At 43.8% G+C, this 24969-nt stretch overlaps 1 protein-coding gene across 2 annotated transcripts in view; it reads left to right on the forward strand.

Annotated features, from left to right (window-relative positions):
• Positions 1-3215: 3215 nt before the first annotated feature.
• Positions 3216-24969, forward strand: part of ankrd13b (ankyrin repeat domain 13B) — a 48161-nt gene continuing 26407 nt past the window's right edge. For both annotated transcript variants that reach the window (XM_086143507.1, XM_086143508.1), the window contains exon 1: positions 3216-3354. In XM_086143507.1, coding sequence (XP_085999633.1) covers positions 3247-3354 — 108 coding nt within the window. In that variant the 5' untranslated portion in view covers positions 3216-3246. The remainder of the gene's footprint in view (positions 3355-24969) is intronic.

The raw sequence follows: 24969 nt of genomic DNA on the forward strand, positions 1-24969 counted from the left end.
ACACGCAAAGTGTCCCTGCAGCCAACCTCTGCCCATCAGGGGTCCAGATGGGGGCGAGAGGGGGGGAAATAATCAGGTCATTCTTTGAAATTAAAGGCGAATCGTGGATTTACGCATATACATAGATTTGTGTGTGTGCATATATATAAGGTAATGCATGTGTACCTAGTTAAAAATCTCACCATTGACCCAGTTTGAGGCATTTGAATGCATTGAGATAATTGCAAATGATTTAAGAAAAATAAAGTGAAGGGAAAATACATGTATGTGTGTGTGTATGTATATATATGTATATATATATATATATATATATATATATATATATATATATATATATATATATATGAAGTAATACATATGTATCCAGTTTGTTGCAGTTGCATTGTGATAATTATAAATTTAAACTTGAGAGGAAATGAAAAAGAAAATGTGAGGTGAAAGGTGAATATGCACATATACAAACATTTATACAAACACACACAGACACACACACATGTATATATATATATATATATATATAGAGAGAGAGAGAGAGAGAGAGAGAGAGAGAGAGAGAGAGAGAGAGAGAGATGAGGTACATATTGATCCAGTTAGTTAAAATTACATAAAAAGCTCAGTTAAATCATTTGGGGGCTTTTGAATGGATGTAGCATTGTGATAATTGTAATTTTTAGACAACATGATTTTATGGTGAAAAAAATCACAGGATGTGCATTTGCACATAGCAGTTTATATATTTTATATAGTTCATATATATCTGTTTGTTGTATTGTACATACTGTATAGTCTATCCAGATATTTTCCTTTTCCATTCTATTTTGCAGATAAAGCTTAATAATAATTTGTAATAATATTCCTCTCTTAATGTGTCCAGTGTTTCTTAATGCAAGTCCCATTTCTATTTTCATATGTATAGTGTGCTTAACTGTATATTGTGCTGCCCTTATAATTCCCTGGTTTTTGGATGAATAGAGTTTTTCAATCTATCTGTCAAATATTAAATTGGTTACCCTGGTGAAAACAGTATTTGCACAAAATCTGTTGTGATATGATTAAATCTAGTCGACAGAAAATGGATACCCAATGTCAGTTATTAAATGATTCAAAAAAACCTCAACTAAAACGTACTTGTCCGAAAACTCATTGTGAAGCTTTAAAATGAGAAAAAAATTAGACTAATTAGGTATAATTAGGTATTAAGTGTTTCAAAACAATCTATAAACCTTGTTGAAATCAAGATTCTGAAATTCCAGTGAGGATTATCTCGAGATACATTCTTAATTGTAATAATGAAGAATTTTTTTTATCATGGAATTTTTGTTTTGAATGGTAATTTTCAGTAGTGGGGAGTGAAACTTCAAGAAAAATAAAATCAGTGGCTGTGTAAAATGCAAATTTTGAGAAGGTTGACTGTGGTAATGAAAAACTTCCCAGGACTCGTTACAAACTAGTCAAAAAAAGGGAAATTAAATTCTGCCAGCATTGCTTTTCATGCATTTCAATACAGTTGAGTACTATCATCCAATTTGGTAGAGCTACTGACATAATGATAGACATTTTATTGTCTGGAGATGATACTTTTAAAATTGGAAAACTGATGAATTGGGTTTTTTAGTCATTCTTAGTCTTTTACCCAAATAATCCCCCAGAGAAAGGAGTGTATGCAACTTACAAAACAACAGCACTATCAGGCAGTGAGAGGTTCAATATTTTGTTCTGACTTCAGATCACCTCGTGGCCAGTGAAAAAAAAAAAGACATTTCCTGTAATCTGCTATAAGAACTGTGATTCACACTAATCTGAATCTTGTCTGTGTCGATATTCTGGCTAATCTTCTGGTGTTTGTGGTTTTCATGAAAATTACAGTTTTGATATACCTTGGTAATGACCATCGATGGAACTCCATTGGTTGTTTCTCCAATTAATAGTGATTTAACGGCAAACACTGATAGATCAGATGCAACTGCAAGATACTTTGACTCTGGATTACATTTATAACTATGTCTGAACAGTAACTGACACCTCATGTCATGTACCACAAAAATGAAAAAAAAAGAACTAGAGTAATATATATACGTGTATGATTCAAGATTCAGTTTCAAAAGGGTTTATTTTCATGTGTACCTCCAGGAAACCGGTTCCCTGTACGATCAAATTCTTACTTTGTGGTCCACAGTGAGGCAAGATAGTTTGGTAGGGTATTAGTAGAACAGAAATAGTTAAGTTGGTGAGACGAAACAATAAATAATAAGCATAATGGGACAGTATTGGGTGTGCAAATTGAGAAAGTGCAAAGGGACATGTAAATAGTTATACTCACTGGATGTGTAAGTTGAAAAAGTGCAGATTGACATAGTGGCAACTTATTGTTTTTAACCCGTAGCTGAGGCGTTAATGCTAATTAAAAACCTGCAGTGACACATGGGACAATCTAGATATATACCGAAATATGATTTCCAAATACTCTTCTATATCTAAATAAAAATATAATAATAATAATCATTACTCAATTTTGCTTTTATTTTGATATGTATGAGTGCAGACTTACATGGTATGTGTGTGCATAAAGATATATGTGCCTATACACACAAGTCATTAGCCTATTGCACAGGAGCTATTACAGCATCCTGATTGTGTGTGCGTCTGTGTGTGTTCCAACTAATTGCATGTTTATTTCTGCAGTTATTTTAAGCCACAAGTTTAGTTTTATTTTTAATTTTCAGATACATTTATTTGTCTTCTCCCCCTTCCACAGCGTCCCTCGCCGTGGATTGGCCGACAGTGCGCACATTTCATTGCAGCTCGTCAACGCATCCCTCTCAGTCACACCACCGGATGGGAGGAGAGGAAGAGGAGGAGGAGGAGGAGAAGGAGGAGGAGAAGGAGGGTAGATGAGAGTGGGCAGGGGAGGAAGACAGAGGTGGGGAAGCGGGTGGTTAAAGAAATCAAGGTGCAGCCTAATTTAACCGGACAGCGGAGCAAACCACCCACCAGTTCATCCATCCATCCATCCATCCATCCATCCATCCCAGCTGCTCAGTCGTGAGCCCCCCCAGCTGAGCCGGGCGCCGTGCATGACGCGCGGGGCTGCCCCTGCACGCCGCCGGGCATCACCGCCGACGACCACCATGACAACGGGTTCGACCGCAAAGTAGCACCGAAACGCCACGGAGAGAAAGCCGGAGGAAAGGGGTTGGGGGTGGGGGTGGGGGAGGGTGGGGGGGGGGAGGCGAACTATGAACAAGGATGATTTCCGCTAAGAAAACTCCGGAGAAGAGTCGCTACCCGGTGCACTACCTGGTGTGGCACGACAAACACCGGCAGCTGGAGAAGGAGCTGTCGGCCAACGAGCAGGTGAGACGCGGCGCGGGCATCTCCCCGGAGCCGGAGCCGGAGCTTGCGCGGCCCGGTGCTTTTGGACGGCTGGCCGCGTTTCGGGCGCGTCCGCTTGGGCGTGTTGATTCCATCGCAACCGCCCCGATGATGATGATGATGATGGTGATGATGATGGTGGTGATGATGAAGAGGTGGTGTCCACAGAACACCCCGTGCAAGTCCAGGTCTATAACAGTGCAGCTTATTGTGCTGGGTGGAGGTGATGGTGTTGGTGGGATGTGGAGGGGGGTGGGGGGTGGACTTTGTTGACCACGTCCCCGGACGTCAATGAATAGGACTCCTTCTGTTGTTCCAGAGCATTAATATAATGCAGAAATGCATTAGACTGTGTTAAACATTTATGCGGTACTTCTTTTTCTTTTGTGCCCAGAATTTGCATGTGAAGTTGTAAGTGGACTTTGTGGAGCTGCATGATGCCGTGGTCTGACGTTGATGCAGGGTGGACGTGTGTGTGTGTGAGCGTGCTTGTCGTGCTCCAGCGGAGCCCTAGTGCACGAGTGTTCTCGGCATTGTTGCTCCTCAACAAAAAACGGAGGCTCTTCATCTTCCCACCGACACCTAAACCGTTTGTGAGTGGGTGAAAACAATGCAGATACTGTACCGTGTGGGCAAAGAGTCGCCAAACCGCCTCAATAAATGTGGTCAAACAATCACTGAGCCATTGTGCGAGGTTTCCACGGAAAATGTTTGTCATATTTTTGCCCCTCTGGCTAAACGTGGACCGCTGCAGTTTAGGCAGAGAAATCAGAAATGATAAGAACTACTACATTGTGTGTGCGTATGTGTGTGTAATCTACAAGTCCTAATTTAAGTCAATATTCTATCAAGAGCCAGTGCGCATGAGATTTGCATTACACGCACACACACACACACACGCCAACATTTGCAGTTATATGCATATAAATCCACTGAAAGAATAAGCAAGTCCCCCAAAAGTGGAATTCGGTTGTTTTTGCCACAAGTGGTGTAGTTTGATTAAATGATAAAATCCAAACCTTGACCGAAATTTAGGGAAATAAACAGGGGGGGGGGAATTAAATAACAAACGGACTGAGCTATGGGGAAGGAATAAGATCTCAGATAGTCCACTTCACGGGCTACTGCGCAGTTTACAGCGGGAGCACGAACCCTGAATGATGAAATAGTGACGTGTTTTTGAAAGCCTCATCTTTGCAGTTTTGTTAGCCGACGGCACTCGCCCAACAACAGCTTGGCTCGGCTGCAGCCCCCCGTGACCCTGAGAGCAGGATCAACGCCATAGATAATAAATGAAAGACGTTCATTAACTATACCCATAAAGATGTGGCTCTTCATACTAAACCTACCGATGGATCGTCACGGTTGTTTCTTCTCATCGAATGTGACCTGTAACGTAATGTTACATCTCAACTATTGTGCCGTCACGCAGGTTATTTCTCAACGTGGCCTTGGAGCCGGCGCCGCGTGTCTTAACCGAGTATCGGACCGGGCAACTTTGACGGTCGTCCGATTGTTGGAGTTGGTGAACGCACGAGGATGCATGAGGACGCAGCTTTAATATTACTTTAAGAGTTTCTCTGGCTCCAAAACAATTAACCTTTCCTTTATTTAGCCTATTAGTGCAGTGCCTTTATCTAAAATTTATGGGTAAATCTGTATGGACCGCTTTAAACGGCGGCATACAGCCTCACTGTTCAGATCCGCACACTATTTGGCTCCTGCTGACTTAAAAGTCATCTTCGATAGAGAACCTCCTCCATCCCTCTTCACTTACATCCCTTGTTTTGTTCCACCATGATGGCATAATATGTTCACGATATGCTAAAAAGTCGCCACTGTGTAACTTTTAGAATCGTACGCGGAACATGACGCACTTTTGCGACAATCACGCCCCCTCTCTCTGATTCACGCTCACGGTAAAATGAATATTTCATTATTGCCCGTCCCCGGCAAGACTTCGTCTTTGGAGCAGAAACGGAGGCGTTGGAACTCGGCGGGGAAAAATCCGACGTGTGAACAAAAGGTTAACAGTTGACGCCGTTTGATGAACAGCGATCGGAGATGATCCGTTATCCTGGTAGTCAAACTTAATCAATAGTTTTGTGCCGCAGCTTTACGAGTATTTCCATGCCATTTTACCCGTCACCTCTCTATCGTTCGGATCTCGCAAACTAAACAGTCTATCTATGGCGGGTCTTTTTTTTTCCCTGAGCGCAATGAAAACAAGAAATAAATCCGTGTGGATGTTTCAAGGACGAGGCTGCGCGCCTGCCTTATTTGCATTTGCTGCACAAGGTTTCATCCCTCGCTGAAATATTTTCCGTTTATATAGCAGACACTTCCTGCCGTCGTCACAGACCAGTGTCTTTGCTTACCCCCCTCACCCCACCGAAAGAAACCTCATAAATATCTGTACCTGTAACAAAACTGTAATCTATTCTTAGCTCAAACATCTTCTTCAATAAATCCCCTCGGCTTTCTCGGTCTTTGCAGATATTGCCTTTTTTTTTTTCCTTTTTCCCTCTCTCTTTCTATTGCTGCAGTACGATCATGAGGCAGAAGAACATTTTGAAAACAGATGGATGGGAGACAGAAAATTGCCCTTTAGAAATGAAGAAAATATATATACATTCACACACTCCACTCCTCAACCTCAGCCATCAGCTGCCTGATGGCAAGTGGAGAGCGAGCTGCGAGGGGAGGAGACGGGTGGCGGACCGAAGCAGAAAACAAAAGCGCTACTTTCCTTGTTTTTATGTTCTCTCAGCCGCTGTTGATGAACTTCGTCTATAAATACGAACGCTCACCTCGGTCTTGCTTGCTCTCACTGTGTGTGTGTGTGTGTGTGTTTGTGTGTGTTTATGTGAGTGTATGAACACTGAAGTAGTATGCAGTTTAGTCCACATGTTGTGTTGCTTATAACCTAGAGCAGTGGTGTTGATGCTATTTAAACACCCGCAGTGACGCCTGAAAATCTTGGTATATACATAAGTGTGTATTTAATAGCACTCTTCTCTATCTATAATAACAAATTAATTTTAATAACATGTTGAAAATTAATAAAAAAAACAAAACAAGCTAATTTCATACAGTGAGCTGATGGAAGCAACTATAGTGAATTCAGTTTCAGTCAACTTTTTCCACTCGTTTTAAAAATGTAATGGTTTAGGAGCCTCTTTGTCTCTTCCTGCAGGTCTATGATGTCATGGTGACATCATGGTTATTGCTTTTTTTCCTCACTAAAATATTTTTTTACCTCAAATGATACAGTTGCTTTCATATCAATACGGTTATTGGACGATCGAACGTGTTTTTAGAAGCGTTTCGTGCACCACCAGGCGTTTCCTCTGGCTGGATATAACACGTTTACCACCTTTGCAGCATGTACTGTCTCACATCGGCCCACCTGTCTCACTGCACCTCTCTTGAAAACGAAAAAACGTCGAACATACCCTTAACACAGAGTAAAAAATTTTGCTCGGATGCGGACTCGGCTGGAGAAACGAGTCACATATTAACTTGGTGTGAGCGGCTGCTTGGTAGAGCCGGCATTGTGTGGCCATTACCCTTAAAAATATCTAGCAAGTAAACCAACCTTAATCACAAGCCAGAGCGCAATACTCCTCATATGAGTCAGTTTGTAAGGTGAGCCCCTGGGTTTGATGTGTGTTTAACTTAAAGTGCACACACACACACACACACACACACACACGTGAGACTCGGTACGCAACGCTGATGACAGCATTTTGGATGGCCATCGTGCCGCCGTGGCTCAGGTTGGCTCATTGCATTTTGACAGCGGCAGAGTGTTTTTTTATTGAATTTATGTATTTCATTTTAAAAATGGCTCCCTGGTCCATTATGGAAGTTAACGCCTGAATTATGAGCTGTGGTCGACAATATCAAATCCAAATCTTTTCGCGGCTTCTAGAATGTGCGGTCTGGCCAATCAAGCATTTTATCACATACAATAGATTTGAATGCTGAAAAGGAAATCATAATCAACATAAAAGTCAAAGCCGGCTCCCGCCGCTCACATTATCTCATTGCCAAAATACACAGTCACTTTAAATCAATAAAATGAGAGGATAAGTGGAAGAGCAAGTAAAGCAGACATATCAGCTAATTATGAAGTCGTGCCGCTTACAAGAAAGGCCAAATCATAGTAGTTTTAGTGTGCCTTATATGAAAAGCTGTGTCTATATAGTTGTAAAAGCTATATTGTATCAAATTAAAGTGAAAGTGTCAAGGAAACAGACTAGACTAAATTTAGTCTATCGTTACCTTGGCGGGTTTGTTTTCTTGGCAATATGCATTTTTAGTTTCTTTTTTTTGTTCTGTTTGACGGCCGGCTAACACATGCACATTTAGCATACAAGTACCTGCTCCACTTTTAGAGAGATGGAGGTAGACGGTTAGCATTTACAGCAAAGGCCATGACACCAAATTGCACGGGGGAAGGGGACAATCAGCAAGATCCTGCAGCGGTTTTCGATGTAACTTGCGGTGAACTTCGGTGTAGTGATCTGTAGCTGCTTTCAGACAGAAACGTTTGAAGAATTGCCCAGTTTGAGTTAGGAACTACCGGTAACCTCCTCCTCCAGGGGCGCTTTTTAGTTTTGCATTCCTACAAAGGACCACGGTAGACACCGGCCTGACGCAGGCATCTGAGACATACAATTTAAGCAACACGTGCAAAAACAAACCACCAAGAAGAAGAGTGAGATGGCACATACACAAGGAGAGCAAAGTTGCAATAGCGTTCATGTGCTGCATGGCGGGAATATTAACTATGGACTATCAGATGGGTTGAAGTGGCTCGCTGAGCTGCTTCGGAGTGCGAAACCCCCACCGTTAGCTAACTCTATACTTATTTCAGACAAAGTGTTAATGTTTCTCTGTAAGCCCTGGAAACCCCTCTGTGGCGAAGCAGGCAAGAAGGGCTCAATACTCTCCATCAGTCTATTTTTGTCTGGTTCTGTCCAATTTGTTGCAAGAAAATAGTTGACTGCAATAGCTTCAAAAAAATGTGCACCACAAGGAATATCTGGTAATGGCTGTGGCTTATGAGTTCCTCCGATCTTGAAGCATCTACATCACGTGTTCCTATGGAACCGTAAAAAGACCCTATCCGGTAGAAGGAGCTCAAATGGTCCTAGGAACTGAGACCTAGGTTCCTGGTTCCTATGCTGTCCTATGCTGTTCCTAAGCTCCAGCCTGGTCCCTGAAAAAGGTTCGAAGAACTGCAAAAAGTTCCTCCAGTGTGAAAAGTGTTGCTGAGATACCGTGGATGACCGCATCGAAGCAAATCGGACCAAACAGCAATGTGGGTTTCATGCCGTCCTTACAAGATAAATGTGAAGGTTTCGGCTCTTTCTCGGGAATCTGGCACTCGGAGCTGGAACTCCGGATCACAGCTTTTAAAAAACTGCCTCACCTCGGGGGGGAAAGGATGAGACTCATTTTGATTTCACGCCGCGCGTGCATTTAGTGTCTGGAACTCAAAGTCTTGTTTTCTTCCCAGCGCAGGATCACCGTGAACGGCCGATTGCTGCGTAAGCATACAAAAAGTTCAACAAGGCTTGCGTCGAGACTCCCATGATTCTCCCGAGCTCTGTAAGCTTCTTTTTTTTTTTTTTTTTTTTTTTTTGTCCGAATGAACAACGGGGATCGGAAAAGCTGCCACCTCCAATAAATGGCACCTGGAGGTCAGGCAGAGTAAATGAGACGCGCAACTGACCGGGGAACGGGCGGCGACAGAAAAAGGCGCATGCGAGACGAGTAAAGTTTGAAGGACGGAGCCCAAAGGGGTCAAAAGCAAGGATGACAGATTAATCGCCGCTGGGCTCCGCGAGCAGGTGGCCAGAGATTGATGAAAGCAGTGGTAATATCCACACGGTGAGGAAGCGAGGAGGATAAGAGAATGGTGGGCTTTCTCAGATGCGTTCAGCGACGTTTTCCTGAAACAGAGCAGCGCAACAGTAAATCTCGTGAGAAAAGGCGGGAAACGGTACGAAGGTCTCCTCTCTCTGCCTGCTCCTCGTCCTCCTCGGTGCATCTCAGAACCCCGCGACACATTTTTTCCCCCCTCCGCGGCAGTTAATGAGGTCCTCTGCGAGGTACAGTTGTTAATTTAGTAGCCGAGCAAGTGGGAACAGTCTGTCGATTTCACGCCGCAGATTTGGATTTTCTGACTTCCGTTGCAGCATCGTGCGCTCCGTCGCTCCGATTGGTCGCGCGTCTCGCTCATTGCATGGTGGTGGGGGAGATTCAGTCCGCGCTATCAGTTCCCCTCCCTCATCGAAACGTAAGATGAAGTGACAGGAGCCCCGGCCAATTTGGATCGGGCGTGTCGTTTGAGGGGTTCCAGGCTACAACATGAGCAAACCTAGCCACAAATAATGTCCTTTGTAAACCTGTTTTCTCATGTATCGATCGATTGATCTATTCATCCCTCTTTCCGCGCATCCATCCATCCATCCATCCATCCAGTTCTCATCCCTCTTTACTTTCCTCATTGGAATGGAACCCGAGCCTCGACTGCAGCTGGGAAAAGCCACAATGAGAGGCCACAAAGGCTGGACTGAGGTCAGATTTAGTTAAGTTACTCAAGACTTTTAACAGAGGAAGAGGAAAAGCGGTATGGGGTGACCATAAATAGTGAAAGGAAAGTGACACTTAAAAGTGAAAGTGAAAGATGGGAATTCGGTCAAAAAATAGCCACATATTGTTGACTTCAAATAAAAATCCGGATGGATGGAAATTCAGGTTTATTCCCGCATCTCATTAGGATTGAGGGATAAGCACAAAATTCCTGCATCTTGATATTCCAAGAAATGTGTTTAAATTGGGGTTTTTACAAATGTATTCACTGGATGGTTTGGTGGCTCTGCTGGTGAGAAGCCCTTGACACCAGGGAGGCTCACCAGACATCCCATATTGCACGGGGAGGCACTGTCTTTGATTCGATTAGCTCCTCTGAGCTGCGTCAGCAGGGTCAGGGCTGCTCTCCCATGCAGCTGGGAGGGTCGGATCCCAGCGGCCAGGTGTTAATGCTTTTGCAAAGTTCAAGCTGAGTTTTGACAGTTTTCGTACGGGCATTGCTGCGAGTAAAGGCTATCCTAAGATCTGTGATGGATTAGCTGTGGCCAATCACAGGGCTGTACACAGCTGGAAAAACCAATGCTTAGGGTATGTTTGCAAGTGTTGTCAGCTAAGTCAGATTTCATTCATTCATTTTTTTTCAGAACCACTTATCCTGCATTCAGGGTTATGGGGGGCGCAGGAGTCTATCCCAGCTATCATCGGGCGAGAGGTGAGGTTCACCCTGGACCGGTAACCAGTTGATCACATAGTTGATCATATAGACATAACCAATCACCACCTACTTACATAGAGATCACGGAATCCAAATGTGACCCAGTTTAACAGTAAACACTGGATGGATTTTACTCCACTCTTTTTTTCATAAGATGTGACACACCTGTATTGAGAGGAAATTGGAAGTTAAGCATTCATCGCGTGGAGGTTCTCTGTCATCCAGGTCGTCGAAATGTTCTTGTCGTGGCAACCGGACTTGAATTTCTTCACTTGAAGATGTTTCACCCCTCATCCGAGAGGCTTCTTCAGTTCTGATGACCTGTGGGGAGTTTCTGAATAAAACTGCCAGGGTTTTAGGCGGGTCTAGGTTAAGGTGACTCATTATGTAAATGGAATAGTTGATCAGCAGAGACCAGGTGGAAGGGGGTTGTTCTGCTAATGGGGTTGTCGTTCATTGAGGACAAAGGAGCAACTTTTGGCGACTACCTGGATTGGAACATGAAAAGGTAAAGACAGATAAAGGAGTGAATCCTGTTGGATCACATGAACTGAGGCTTAGACCCATCTAAAACCCTGGCAGTTATATTCGGAAACTCCCTAAAGGTCATTGGAACTGAAGAAGCCTCTCGAATACGGGATGAAAAATCGTCAAGTGAAGGAATTAGAGTCCAGTTGCCACGACAAGAAGATTTCGACAAGAACTTGTTTATACATTCATTATCTATATCCCTTATCCTGCAGTGAGAGTGATGGTTGGTGCTGGAGCCTAAGCCAGCTTTTTTTTGGGGTGATAGGCAGGTTTCACCCCAGAACGGTCACCGATTGATCACAGGGACACACAGTGACACTCTCATTCTCACATCTGGGCAATTTAGGGACTCTTGCATGTTTTTGGACTGTGGTTTGAGGAAACCCTTGCAGGCAAAAGAAGAGGCCACACAGAGAGGCCTTCTGTCAGAATCCAACTAGGGATGTTCTTGCTGTGAGGCAGGAGTGCTAACCACTGTTATAAAATGTTATAAAACCCCTGAAAAGACGAGTGACTTGTTGGTGAGCCTGAAAATTCAATAGAGCTTCTCTGACTTTAGGAGGAGGTTTAGTTGTTTTTTTTATCTACTTTGTGCAGAAATGAAAGATATCCATTGTGTTTTCCATTTTTGGGGGGAAATTTTACAGCGCAGCAATTTCAGATGAATATTTTCTCTTGCAATGTATCTTCAAACGGTTCCAACTGCGGTGTTGTCTGTTTCAGCCAAAACACTAAGAAAAAAAATCAGTAAAAAAAATGAATAAATCAATGCATTGACATTGACTGATATTTTGAAATTCACTTGGATCGTCCTACATCTTCACCTCTTGTTTTTTTTAGGTGAAATGATAATTCCCCCCCCCCCCCCCCCGCCCCCCAAAAAAATGTAATTGTTGTAATTGTCACAAAAAAAAAAAAAAATCAATAAATAAAATATTCAGAGGGAAAACGTGACACCTTGAACTGAAACCTCAGGTGGTGATTGAGTGAGATGATTGATACCCTCGGATGTCATTATCCGTGTCAGCTCACAACAACCATCTTGCCGGGTCACTCGGTTCACCGAAAATTGTTTCATTATTCACATGCTACTCAACCCGCCCCTTCACACGTTCGACCCTCCAAACCCCCCCGGGGTGCCCATGCCAGATTAGACCGCTGTCACGCGAACACACACACACCATCATCACAAGCTTGGAAGTGCCTTATAATGGCATGTTTGGAGGCAGGTTGAGTCACAAAATGTAGGAAGAATAAGGCTGGACTAAGAGCATCCCAATTAAATTTAATCGGGAATTCATGCGTGGTTCACCGAAAGAAAATTAACATCCACGTAAATGAAAATATTAAGAATCATTTCATTCATTAATTCGTTTAATTATCTGTACCGCTTATCCTGCACTCCGGGTCAGAATCACCCCCCCCCCCCAGTCTGAATCAACCCGCTGTGAGGCCGAAATGCTAACCACTGCGTTAGCGAGCCGCTCATATTAGTTATCGGGTGGATGAATTGTAAATTAAATTCTGAAATCCCAGACCCTGACTTAATTTGAGTCATAAAATGTACACGGTAACCGCTTTGTTTTATAGCTCTTTACTCTTCGGGAAACGGCATGTTCAGGAAGAAAATGTTCCCCTTTGGATAATTTTATTTCGAAACGTCCAAATACGCAGGTGATTTTTCTTTTGCGATAACATCGCTTGTCACGCATTTCCACGGAGGCGCTGAGGTGTCGCCACCATTAAAAATGCAAGTGATCCTGGATAAGCCCAATCCATCCTGAGGGATTACCTCAAAGTCCATTATCATATAAATCGGATCAAAAGTTGATATTTATTTGAAAGTGGGTCCGAAATTAGCCTATTTTTAAATCTTCATAGTTATAATATTATAGTTGAAGTTGAGTTCGATGAGGAGAAGCATTGTGGTTATGGGATAGTTTCCAGGCAAGGAGATAGTGATGATTGAAATGAATCATTAAGTTTGATGAGGGAAAAATTAAACAAATATATAAAATTAGGTAAAAAGAATCATAAGGGTTTCCACAGATCTTAAGGCCAGAGAATTTTAGAAATTTACAATTCCCTCCCATCAGAGGATTAATAAAACATGGCCCAATTTTACACCGTGCCTTCAAGACCACTGGCCAATCCATGATTTGAAAGTACTTCATTTCCTGGTTTATAAAATTGCGTTTTACGGAGGAAATCAAACACAACATCTAATTTATTCACCCAGCTTTGGGGTTATAAAAAGAGACGACAAACAACTCGGAGAGAACTCGGCGTTGGGTCTTTTTAAAACCAGAGGTTCAAGACCCTCTTTCTTTCTTAATCCTTTCTTGTAACGCTGCTGTCCTGCAGTAATGTTGTCGGACACCTCCATTCATATTTTCATTATCTGCACCGCTTATCTTGCGCTCATGTTAGTGGTGTGGGGGAACCTGTCCCGGCACTCAGCGGACGAGAGACCAATTGATTCGAATTGACACATGTAGAGACATACAGCCATTCACACATCTGGATATTTATCCTCCTGCAAGCTTTTGGACTGTGGGAAGAAACCGGAGAGCCCGGAGGAAGCCCATGCAGACACGGGAAGAACATGCAAGCTCCACACAGAAAAGTCTGAATCAAATCAGAGACCTTCTTGCCTGGAGGCGCCACTGACAGATACATAAATGTCCAAAGTACTTAACTCTGCTTTTTATGGGGGAACGTCGTCTGTTGATGCAAACTTACAACCGTGGAGGGATAATAACTCATGGTTTGGCTTCAAACCTGAGGCTAAACAAAACCGGTCATCCTCATCCTGCAAGAAAGGAACTGGCGATCAATAACCAGCTGCAAAGTGCTTATTCTAACACAACAACAACAAACTGCAGAAGAAAAAATCATATCAAATAAACACAGACCTGCTGCACGATTATATAATTCATGATTATATCATGTATTTTTATATGAAGTAAGATAAGATAGTTTTGTCCAGCAAGGACAGAAAAAGCCTGGAACTGAATAAGAGATTTGAACATGCGCTAATGTATAAAAAGGCTAAAAGCTAAGTACCGCATAAATGTACATTTAAACAGTGACACTCACGCCGGTGTCATAGATTTTCCTCTAACGGACTAATTTCAAGATAATCTCCTCACTATTTGCGACAAAGAGAGCAGGGATCTTCTTTGACACCGGTACATTCTGATTTATAGGGATAGAAGAATCATGGCTTCTATTAAAATCACCACATAACACAAAGTTAAAGTCTTAATAATTATATATAGCAGCTATTTCAGATTAGAAATGATCTGACAGATGACTGAGCGCCGTGACCATAAATACTACACGCCGTAAAATTTTAATCATCCCTCTTAATTGTGACAGCGATCCATCGGGGTACAGGGGAGGGAATTAATCTCTGAAATGCATCCTTTAAATAGATGCGGGAGAATCCAGACGTCGCCGGTTTGCCACATGATTGCAGAGAATCCGGCTTCCCCCGCTTTCCCTTTCTGAAATTTAGCATGACTCGCACGGCTGGGTCTCCTAAAAACAGACGCCGCAGAGTTTCTCTCAGAAATGGTTCTGAGGAATTATAGATTTAAAGGAAAGTGGGAGGCGGGGTTGACAGTGGAACAACTCTAAGGTGTGTTTTAGTCTCTTCAGAAAGAGAAATGGCAGCCATCCGGTGATGTTGTACATCATCTGTCTCCATCTAACCTTCTTCTCTCACATAACCTCTATCACTCCGTCCATAAACCTCCTCTCCGGTCGTTCCATCCTCAGCGTCCTTCAACCCAGATCTTCATTACATTACATTACATTCCAGCATTTGGCAGATGCTTTTATCCAAAGCGACTTACAAAAAGTGCAATTCAGTCACCGAAGATCCAAAGTACCAGTAGTCGGAAGTCAGAAGTGACCACTACCATATAGCCATCTCAAAACCATATAAATACATAAATTCATTTCTTCGTTTTTGTTTTGTTTTGTTTTTTTCCGGGGGTTTGGGGGCTAATTGCGATATCAGGGGTAGTGCTTAGTGAAGAGGTATGTTTTCAGCGGTATGCTTCACCATCCTTCCTCTGCACATGTCCAAACTATCTCAGCCTGACTTGATTTCCAAAACGTTTAACGTGCTGTCCCTATAATGGAATCATTCCTGATCCTATCCATCTTCCTCACTCCCAAAAAGAACCTCAACATATTCGTCTCTGCTCCGTTTCCTGTCTTTTCCTTACCGTCAACCATTCCTGGTCGCAACGTTGTCTTTCAATGCTGATGGACTTTTATCGCAGCTGACAGCTCTCCAACCGCTGTGTACGTTTATCCACCTGGTCTCCGAACCCTCCATTGCTCTGGCCCTTTGACCCCGAGTACTTAAAATCCTCCACTTTCTTTATCTCCACTCCCTGAAGCCTCACCATCCTCCCTGGGGTCCCTCTCATTCATGCACATGTATTCTGTCTTGTGTCAGCTAACCTCCATCCCTCCCCTTTTCAGGTTATACTTCCACCTCTCTAGATTTCCGTCCACCTGCTCCCTGCTCTCACAACAAATCACAATGTCATCCGCAAACATCGTAGTCCGCGGAGATTCCTGTCTAACCCCGTCCGTCAGCCTGTCCATCGCCGATGAAATCGAGATGGGACTCAGCGTCGATCCCTGATGTACTCCCGCCTCCATCTCGAACTCCCTTGTGACACCTCGCAACCGTCTTACGGCGTCTCACCCGTGTCCTGCACCACTCTAACGTACTTCTCTGCCACTCAGGACTTCCTGAAAAAGTACTACAGTTCCTCTGTGGACAACATCATGAGCTTTTTTTTTTGATCCACAAGGGCAAAATGCGTCTCTGTCTGACCTTCTCTGTACTTTTCTATACTCATTCAGTCATTCACTCGATGTAAATAACATATCCGGTTAAGCGGGGTTCTGTCAGACTTTGGAGAATGTGATATTTTTGCTTGGAGTGAATGGAATATCTCTTTGAGGACAGGTGTGAGATGTTGGATGCGTCTCAGAGAGTCTCAAACGCTGAGGATTCTAGATTTATCCGGATTTGCAGCTAGAGACGCTGTGATTTATTAAAACGATAGTATCCCGAGCACCAAAAACACAACTGAAAAAAATCATTTGGTGGCGAAGAGGCTTTTTTTCTTGTCGAGAAGACCATTTCCCCATGAGCGGCCGCCGTCCCTGTCTTTGTGAGCCACAGATTATAATCCAGCAGAGATTTAGAGCCTGCAGGATGCAAAGCAAAGTGCGTGTTGAAAGTTCATCTCCAACTGTTGCGCTGGAATTCACAGTTTTCCGATCTTGTTTATTTTTCAATCTAGTTTACTCTATTTGTGAACAATTTTGACGCCAATTACCACCACTACCAGCAACACTGATCTTATTTAATTTGTTTTGAGTGGTTGTTTTGACTACAGTTGAGCAATTTGTCAGAATCGTACTTGATCACTGGCAAGATGTAATCATTGCCTCGGCTCTCATTGGTTTCCAAATGTCCTGCGCTTTGTGTCCAGTTCAAAATAAGATTGATATTTTCGTTTTTTTTGTCTCCTTAATTAATCTTTAGCCGTAAAGGTAGAAAAGACATTCATATGCTTGAAATAAGATTTGTGGCTTTAACATTAGTTTCTATGCCCATCTACAATTATCAATGGTTGCTCAGACTGGTCTCCTGCCTTCAGAGAGTAAAGTGATTCTATTCGTTTTGATTTGAAATTGACAAAAACACAAACGTATTGTGACTAGGAGGTTTAATCTGGACTACACTCGGGGATTTTGGTTCCATTTTGGCTTTTCAATCGACTTCCCGAATGGCATGTAGAGAAAGGCGTGTGGAGCTCATTGGAGGGGGTCGATAGATGATATCTGACTAATTACAAGGTGCACGTATCACCAGATTAGAAAACACAGGGGGAAGCGGACAAAGGCGGGAAGAAAAGACGAGAAAAGAACCATCCCTGTGTAAGAGGAAGTCATAAACCAAAGAACACAAACTGATACGAGGAACGCGTAAGCAATGACAACACAAATCTGCGGATGAGATTTTAAAAAAAAAATCCGCAGAGACACGAGGAAAGCTCGAGACAAGAAAACGGACAGACGAACGACACGGATGTGGGATGGTGACACGCAAAAGCAATGACCGGGGAAAGAGTCGAAGCAAAAGCGCAGTCCCCAATCTTGAGAGACGTTCGGAAGTCAGGAGTGAGGTGGTGGTGATTTAACTTCCAGTGACAGTTGCAGTTGATGAAATGTTAAAATGCAGAATGGTCACGTCAAAACGGGCCTGAATGTTCCTCCATCACACTGGACGGACATTAAGAACCCAATCACACTGTTGTAAATAACCAAAGAGCTAATTTCTGGAAATGTGATTAATATCTGCCTTTTGACTAGAAACATATTTAATTGGCGGTTAATTGACTTTGGTGGTCGGGGGGAATTTATGGGCTCCTCGGTGGAAACAAGAAGCCCTGGTTGACGGGTTAATTTCCACCCTTTTCCCTTTGGCCTATTATTGCCTCCGCCTAGCATCCTCCGACACCCCGTCTTTAGCATTTCTGAACTGAGTTCGAATTACAAAATTTAAGCCAAGTATAGCAACCGTTACTCACTTTTACCAACAACTATTGCAGTTACACACACGTTTGAGACTGTAACGTTCCAGGGGCGTGCAACATCGCAATGAGAGAAAACATTAATGGCCATTTATGTGTGGTTTTGTCCACATTTTGAGAACTCGTTCATTCATTTTCCGTACCGTACCGCTAATCGGGGCTGAGCCTATCACAGCTGTCATTGGGCAAGAGCCGGCGTTCACTTGGATCAGTCACAGGCCCACATTTAGGCCAACAATCATTCATCCATTCATTCTTACATCTGAGCAATTTAGGGTCTCCAATTAACCCGCTACATGTTTTTGCACTGTGGACGTAGAACATGCAAACTCCTCTCAGAAAGTGATATTACTTAAAAGAATGCTGCGAAACAGTTTCCCTCAGAGTACAACTTCCTAAAGAAGTGAGAAGTGCACTGCGAAACAATGCGCCCTCGAGCCTTGCTTTATTCGGGTCTCCTCCACCGACATCTACGGCGGACGTTTGTGCCGATGTAGCGCGCAAAAAGAAAGTGAGAGAGCGGTCTGTCAGCTCACTGCAACAAAAGTGTGTCAGATAAGCATCAGAGAAATTTTGTTTGCTTGGGTTTCTTCCCTGACAGGTTCATCTGCATTCCACCCTTCTGTTCCCTCTCCCTGTCTGTCTTTCTGTCTGCCTGCAGAGACCGGGGTTAACGGTAAACAGACCAGAGCGGAGAAACGTTGAATATTTTGGAATTTAGGTCAGAGTTTCCACTCCGTGATTTGGTACATTCGGTCTAATTCCCATTTCTGAAAATTTCACCTGCACAGGGAACTTAAAGCCGGCACTGAGTTGAAGGTGATATTTGCAATTCCTCCGCATTCGGCGTGCCTGTGACGCTGGTGCCATGTTATTTCTGAAGCCGTGTCACGTCGCAAAAAAAAGAATCGTGGGTTGTTGTTTTTTTTTTTTTTTTGGCGGCATTTGTCAAAATCTTCCCCGGATGAACATGGAAACAGAAGCGAGGGAGGAGGGGTAAAAAAGTTATTTTTATACCCCTCAATCCCTGCGCCACCCTCTGCTCCTGTGCGTCCCGTACGCAAACATTTTGAGAAAGCCTGTGTGTGTGTGTGTGTGTGTGTGTGTGTGTGTGTGTGTGTGTGTGTGTGTAGGCCCAAATTTCTGTGTGTGGTTGTGTGTGTGTCTGCGTGCATAGTGTTTGTATGAAAGATTGATGTTGGCCTAAGTACCTGCCAAGCTGCATCAGGCCAGGCACTGAGCGAGGGAGAGAGAGGAATAGAGTGAAAGAGGGAGAAAGAGAGAGAGGAAGGGAAGCAAGAGCAGATGCCATAGATAGAGATGCCTATCAATAATGCAACCTCCTCTGAGCTCACTGTTGAAGGAGGGTAAGATGAAAAATAAATATTAAAATGCAGGACAGATGGGTAGGTGGTGGTGGGATTTCTTGAAATGTGATTATAAGACATGGTAAATCCCGGGTGGACTAAAAAAAAAAAAAAAAAAAAAAAAAAATCAAAATGAATAAATAAATAAAAAGGCACAAGGGTGGAAATCCGCAGCTGGATGTTTTCCAGCAGAGACAGGGTGTAAAGAGAAAGGGACGCGGGGATGGGTGAAACACAAACCGCAAGTTTTTTTTGTTTTTTTTTTGCGCTGATGGTGCTTGAATGTCATCGCTATCATTTCTGTTCCCTGATGAATGAGAATGAAGGAAAGTGCACTGTGCTGCGCTCACACACAGGATGAGGTCCTGATATTGAATGCAACATCATTCGCCGCTTTTCGGACTGAGCAGTTCTAAAAGTTCGAATTTCCCTCCGGGAACCCGCTTCCTCCAAGGGAGTTTTGCATTCCCACAGGTCGTAAGGGATGCAAGCGTCTGCGACGTGAGTGCATCGCTCGATAAACAAACCATGACGAAAAAGAAAAAGAGTAAGGCAAATCCTGGTCGGCTGTGGTTCTCGCCCCGCCGGAGCAGGTCCTGCGTGTTTGCGCACAAAGTGTGTCATTACCCGGATAACACAACTTGCTCACTGTCTGAGTGCACCGCGTGGCCTCGGGAGTGATGTCATTGCAGGGCGAGGGGAGCGGCGATGACATAATGCTCTTACCGTAACCACGCCGGCCACGTCGCAGGTCGGAGAAGAAGAGCAAGGAAATTGGAGTGTTTTAACACGGACGTGTTTTTTTCAGCATTACCATATTGGGAGTAATTATTAATTCGTTCATTCATTATTTACCGCTTATCCTGCAGTCAGGGTCACCGGGATGCTGGTGCCTAACCCCGCTGTCTTTGAGCGAGAGGCGAGGTTATATGTCGAATATTCAGTTTAATAGACAGAATAATGGCACTGTAGTAAAAAGGCAATTCCAAATTAATTTGTTTTCCATCAATTCATTCATTCATTCATTGCTATGGCGTTTATGCTGCAGTCAGGGTTGCGAGAGTTGTGTCATACTTAATTAACATTTATTCATTTTAACATCCAAAACATTGTCCTTCATATCTGACTTTGTTTTTATCAGGTTGAATGATTCTTTTCTGAAAATGTGGCTATTTTTAAGAGACCAAAATTTGGCATGCATGGCTTGAACTGCATGGGTGGCTTTCAGATATTAGACCGCAGCTTTAGCTGAAATTGCACCTCTTTGGAATACAAACTTTTTGTTGCTCTAAAGACCTTTAGTCGGCATCTGTGGAGATGTACTGCTGCTGACATGGAGTCTGAGATCTATTTTCATGCGATAAATCAAGGGAACGGACCCGAGGCGTTCTCTCGAGATGACCATCTGACACGCTCGCTTACGCTCGCCCTCAGGGAAATCTGTTTAAACAACCATTAACAAAAGAACAAGAAAAAAAAGAAGAACATCACCCACCCTGTCCACAGCCAGTCCGCCCACACACACATTTGTGGATCTGCCACAGCAAAAGCAAGCCAGCGGATCAGTACCAGAGCTTCAGTGCTTCGAGTCCTGGAGCGAAAATCACCCCGGGTTTAACGCATATCATTGCTGGTGAATCTCATCACAAATGTAAAGATTTTATTTTGTCTCGTAGACAGGACCATATGTTATACAAAAAAAAGATTAAATGTACAAATGTCCAATCATACTCTTGCCACCATATATACTGGTTTTAGGTGGCAAAGCGGGTTTATGATGCTATATGATGCGTAAATGAGAGAATGAATGGTTACATGCGCACTCTCAGCGCACGAGAAAAGCGATCCACTGCAAATGAATTAGAAATGAATCAGATATAACATTTTTTTCTGTACATTTTGCTGTGTAGCTCAATGAGTGACAGGTGTCCAGCCAATCATACGATACAATGCAATTACGCTATCAACGGTACTTGCGCACGTGCTCTGCCCGTATGCACTATATAACAATAATTTTAACAATCTTTTTTGAGTTTTCTTTTTTGCTCACAGTGGTCTTCATTGTGCTCAGGGAGGTTGTCTGTATGACCAGACATATGAAAAATTAGAAGTAACATTTGTTGCATGTCTCTAAATGTGCGAATGAGTGAATGAATGGGTGAATTTCACTGTATGCGGGCCTTGCGATCGACTGGTGACCGATTCGGGTTGAACTTCACCTCTCGCCCAATGACAGGTGGGACAAACTCCAGAACCCCTGCGATGTGCATGATAAGCGCTCCAGACATGAATGCGTGAAAATACCGATTTGATCACACACCGTGACTCTGAATGCACCTTCCATCACTCGTTTACAAATTTAAAGCGACGAAAGATGGAGATATGGTTAAATACAGCAACCCCCGACCCATTTACAAATAGATTTACTTTTACAGTTCCTTGGAGGGCACCATTCCAAAACCCAGGTTAGCTTGTGTGTTTATTTACATAAGTTTGTGTGTGTGTGTGTGTTTTGGTTTGTTTGTGTGTATGCGTGCCTGTCATTCATTTTCAATGGGTTATTTTTCATGTGAATGACTAAGTATGTCAGTATGTTTGCAGGTCAGCGTGTAGTGAAAGCGAGGCACTAGCCTTAAAGTGCATCTTGCATGTGTGTGTGTGTGTGTGTGTGTGTGTGTGTGTGTGTGTGCCTGAAAGGTGTCCGCGACAGCTACAAGCCTGATGTTGTCAAACGGATTTAAATCCTTGCTGCTTTACGCACCGCTTGACTTTGTATTTCCTCATACCTACTAGCTGCTTGAAAACCTTCTGTTAACAACAATCGCTGTCCCATCTGCTACCACGTGTCCCCCCCGCCCGCGCCTCCCCCCTCGCCCACGACTACTTCTGATGCAAATTAGACCAAACAAACCAAAGCGAAACTGCTGAGACTCTTGTTTTGTGGCTGACACGGTTTCCCGGCCGCGTTTGATCGCGAGCAGCGCGTCTTCTCAACCGCACGGATTTGAGAGGGCGAGCCGGCCAGGTGTCACGGATGTTCGCCGGCTCTTAAGGCGGACGGGGCGCCGATGACAACGCGGTCGTATTTCACGATCGAAATACCAATCCGGAGTTGGATATATTTAGCCCTTTCATCTGATCTCCTTTGAACAAACAGTAAACAGGATGAGTAAAATGGCGTACTGTTATCCCCTACTACCATTATTTGATCCCTTTACGTCATTCAGACTCCCTGAAATCCCAAAAGTAGCCTCCTGCATCTCTTGCCTCGCCAAGCGGACAGGAGCGAGCGAAGCATCCCGACCGGCGTGTTTCCTCCTTCGCGCATCCGAACCCGGTGAACGGCGGGGAGGTTTGCGACGCTCACGGCCAATCTTTCTGAAGTCGGGTATAAATAGAAATATTAAAGCTGTTTGTGAGACGGTGGGGGAGGAACTGATGGGCTGCTCGTTGCAGTTCCAGGCCTAAATCTGACGTGCATTTATTACTGATGAGGTAGAGTGCCGCATCGGGGATAATTATAAACTGAGATTGAGATCTTTTTATGAATGTTTATATTTTCGGGGGAAAGGGGAGCAAGAAGCGGCTTTGTATCCACCATTTCTCCAACCGCCAACCCTCTGTCTCCTTGCTGCCCCGTCACATTTCTGCTCAACCTGCCGTCGCTTTTTTTAGCAGGACAAACAGAAACGTGGCATAGCTGTAAAATAGCTATAAAGCGGTGATTACCAACATCTTGCACAAGACGCGTGAGGGGGGAGGGAAGGGAGAGGGACAGCTGGGGAAGAACCATAAAAGGATGAGTAGGAAAGAAAAGTCAAATAGATACTTCCTGTTTTCTTTTTTCTGTCTCAACAAAAGTGAAAAGCTTTTCAAAGCGGGAGGGGGGGTGGGGGTCCAGTTCGGATGTTAATAATGATCGGTCGGTTTTACGTGCAAAGTGTCTTACAATAGCCATAGTTCATTCCTTCATCATCTTTACGGTGTATCCTACACTCAGGGTTAGTGGACGAGAGTCTGGGTTCACCATGATCGGCTCACCAGGATCCATCCGGGGACCTTCTGGCTTGAATGCGGAAAAGCTAAGCACTGCACTAGCATGCAACCTCAGCCATAGTTTGGACTGCTAAATAGTTCTCATGCTTTTTTACATATATGCTGCCTAAGCATATGGTGTCATTGCAGTCCTTTGAGATACTGCAGGCAAATTGCATTATACACACACACACACACAAAAACCCACACACAAACACACACACACACACACACACACACACAGTTGTGAAAGTAGCTGAATTATGATGCCCTTACACCTGGTGTCCTTTTGTTGGCCGTGACACACACACACACAAACACACACAAACACACACAAACACACGCACACACACACACACACACGCGCGCACACACGCACAATCGAGCAGCGGTGACTCCTCTCTTTCTCTGTAGCTCCCATAGGACTTGCTGTCTTCTGCTTTGGCTTATTTTTCTGCTCCCATCTTTCCTTCTGTTTTGCCGCCCCAACACACATACACACACACACACACGCGCGCACACACACAGAAAAACAGGATTTTTTTTCCACAGCCTTCCCACGGACTCCCAGAGTGTCAGTATTCTTCCCTCCATCCGTCTGCTTTTCGTTTACATGTTACAGCTGTTGCTGACAGGCAGATCTTTTTCTTTTTCCACAGCTGAGATTTCCTTGCGCACCTTTTCGTGTGTGTGTGTGTGTGTGTGTGTATGTGTCATTCCTTGTCACGCGGGGTTGTCTTTTGAAATCTGTAAAGAGGAGACTGCTGTTCAGCAACAAGCAAAGAGTTGGCTACAGATACTGCGCTCTCTTTTGAACGCACCACTAAACTGGCGTCGGGTTCTTTATGTCCGTCCAGAACATGTTCTGTAAGCATTTCCAAACACATCTATTCATTTATCAACATCTGTGTGCGTCCCTTGCGGGTTTCCTCATTTCTCTTCTGAGGAGGGGAAAAAAAAAATCCAAAAAAAAGGCCGCAGGATATGGATGTTACTGCAAGAGCTGGCTCCCTCAAGGTCCGTCTCGTCTACTCTGATTGGACGATTCACCTGGACGAGTGCGTTGATCCGCTGCGCTTTATGGAAAAATGCGATTGACAAAACACAGACAGTCGTTCCTGTGGTTTTAATCCTTGGAAACAATTTGAAAAGCTGATTTTCACTCCGCCCTTTTATCGCCAGGAGTCATCCTTAATTAAGATTCAGACAAGAGACTGACAGGTCGACCTTGGACCGGTGGTCGGTCCGGGATAATTATGGCCAGCAGTGACTTGGTTTAATTGGAAAGCGGATCCGGGACCGGTGACGTCGGCGCCGCCGAAGGGAGCGCCATCGATCCACCGGTGCAATCAGCCATCCGGGGGTCCGGACAGGGAGGGGGACGGACAGTTGCGCGCTGCTGCCGGCGTTTGGCGCTGACATGATTTGCGTTGAGGTGTATCTCATCGAGAGTAGGTGCGGTCATCGATTGATGAATTTGAATTACAGGGAGATACACACACACACACACACACACACACACACACACACACTGCAAATATCATTTGATCTATTTGGAAGAGGATAACGATTCCTTTGTGGGCAAACTCAAGACAAAAGGAGAAAATCACTATAAAAGACAATGTGAGTGTTATGATATTATTTTTTTTTTTGAGTCTGCTGTTCATTCTCAACTTTCTTCTCTGATTCATTCATTCATATCTATTCTGCT

This window comes from Fistularia commersonii, chromosome 3, assembly GCF_037954325.1.
Source record: "Fistularia commersonii isolate RoL2024-O1a breed Wild chromosome 3, RoL_Fcom_v1.0, whole genome shotgun sequence".
NCBI lineage: Eukaryota > Metazoa > Chordata > Actinopteri > Syngnathiformes > Fistulariidae > Fistularia > Fistularia commersonii.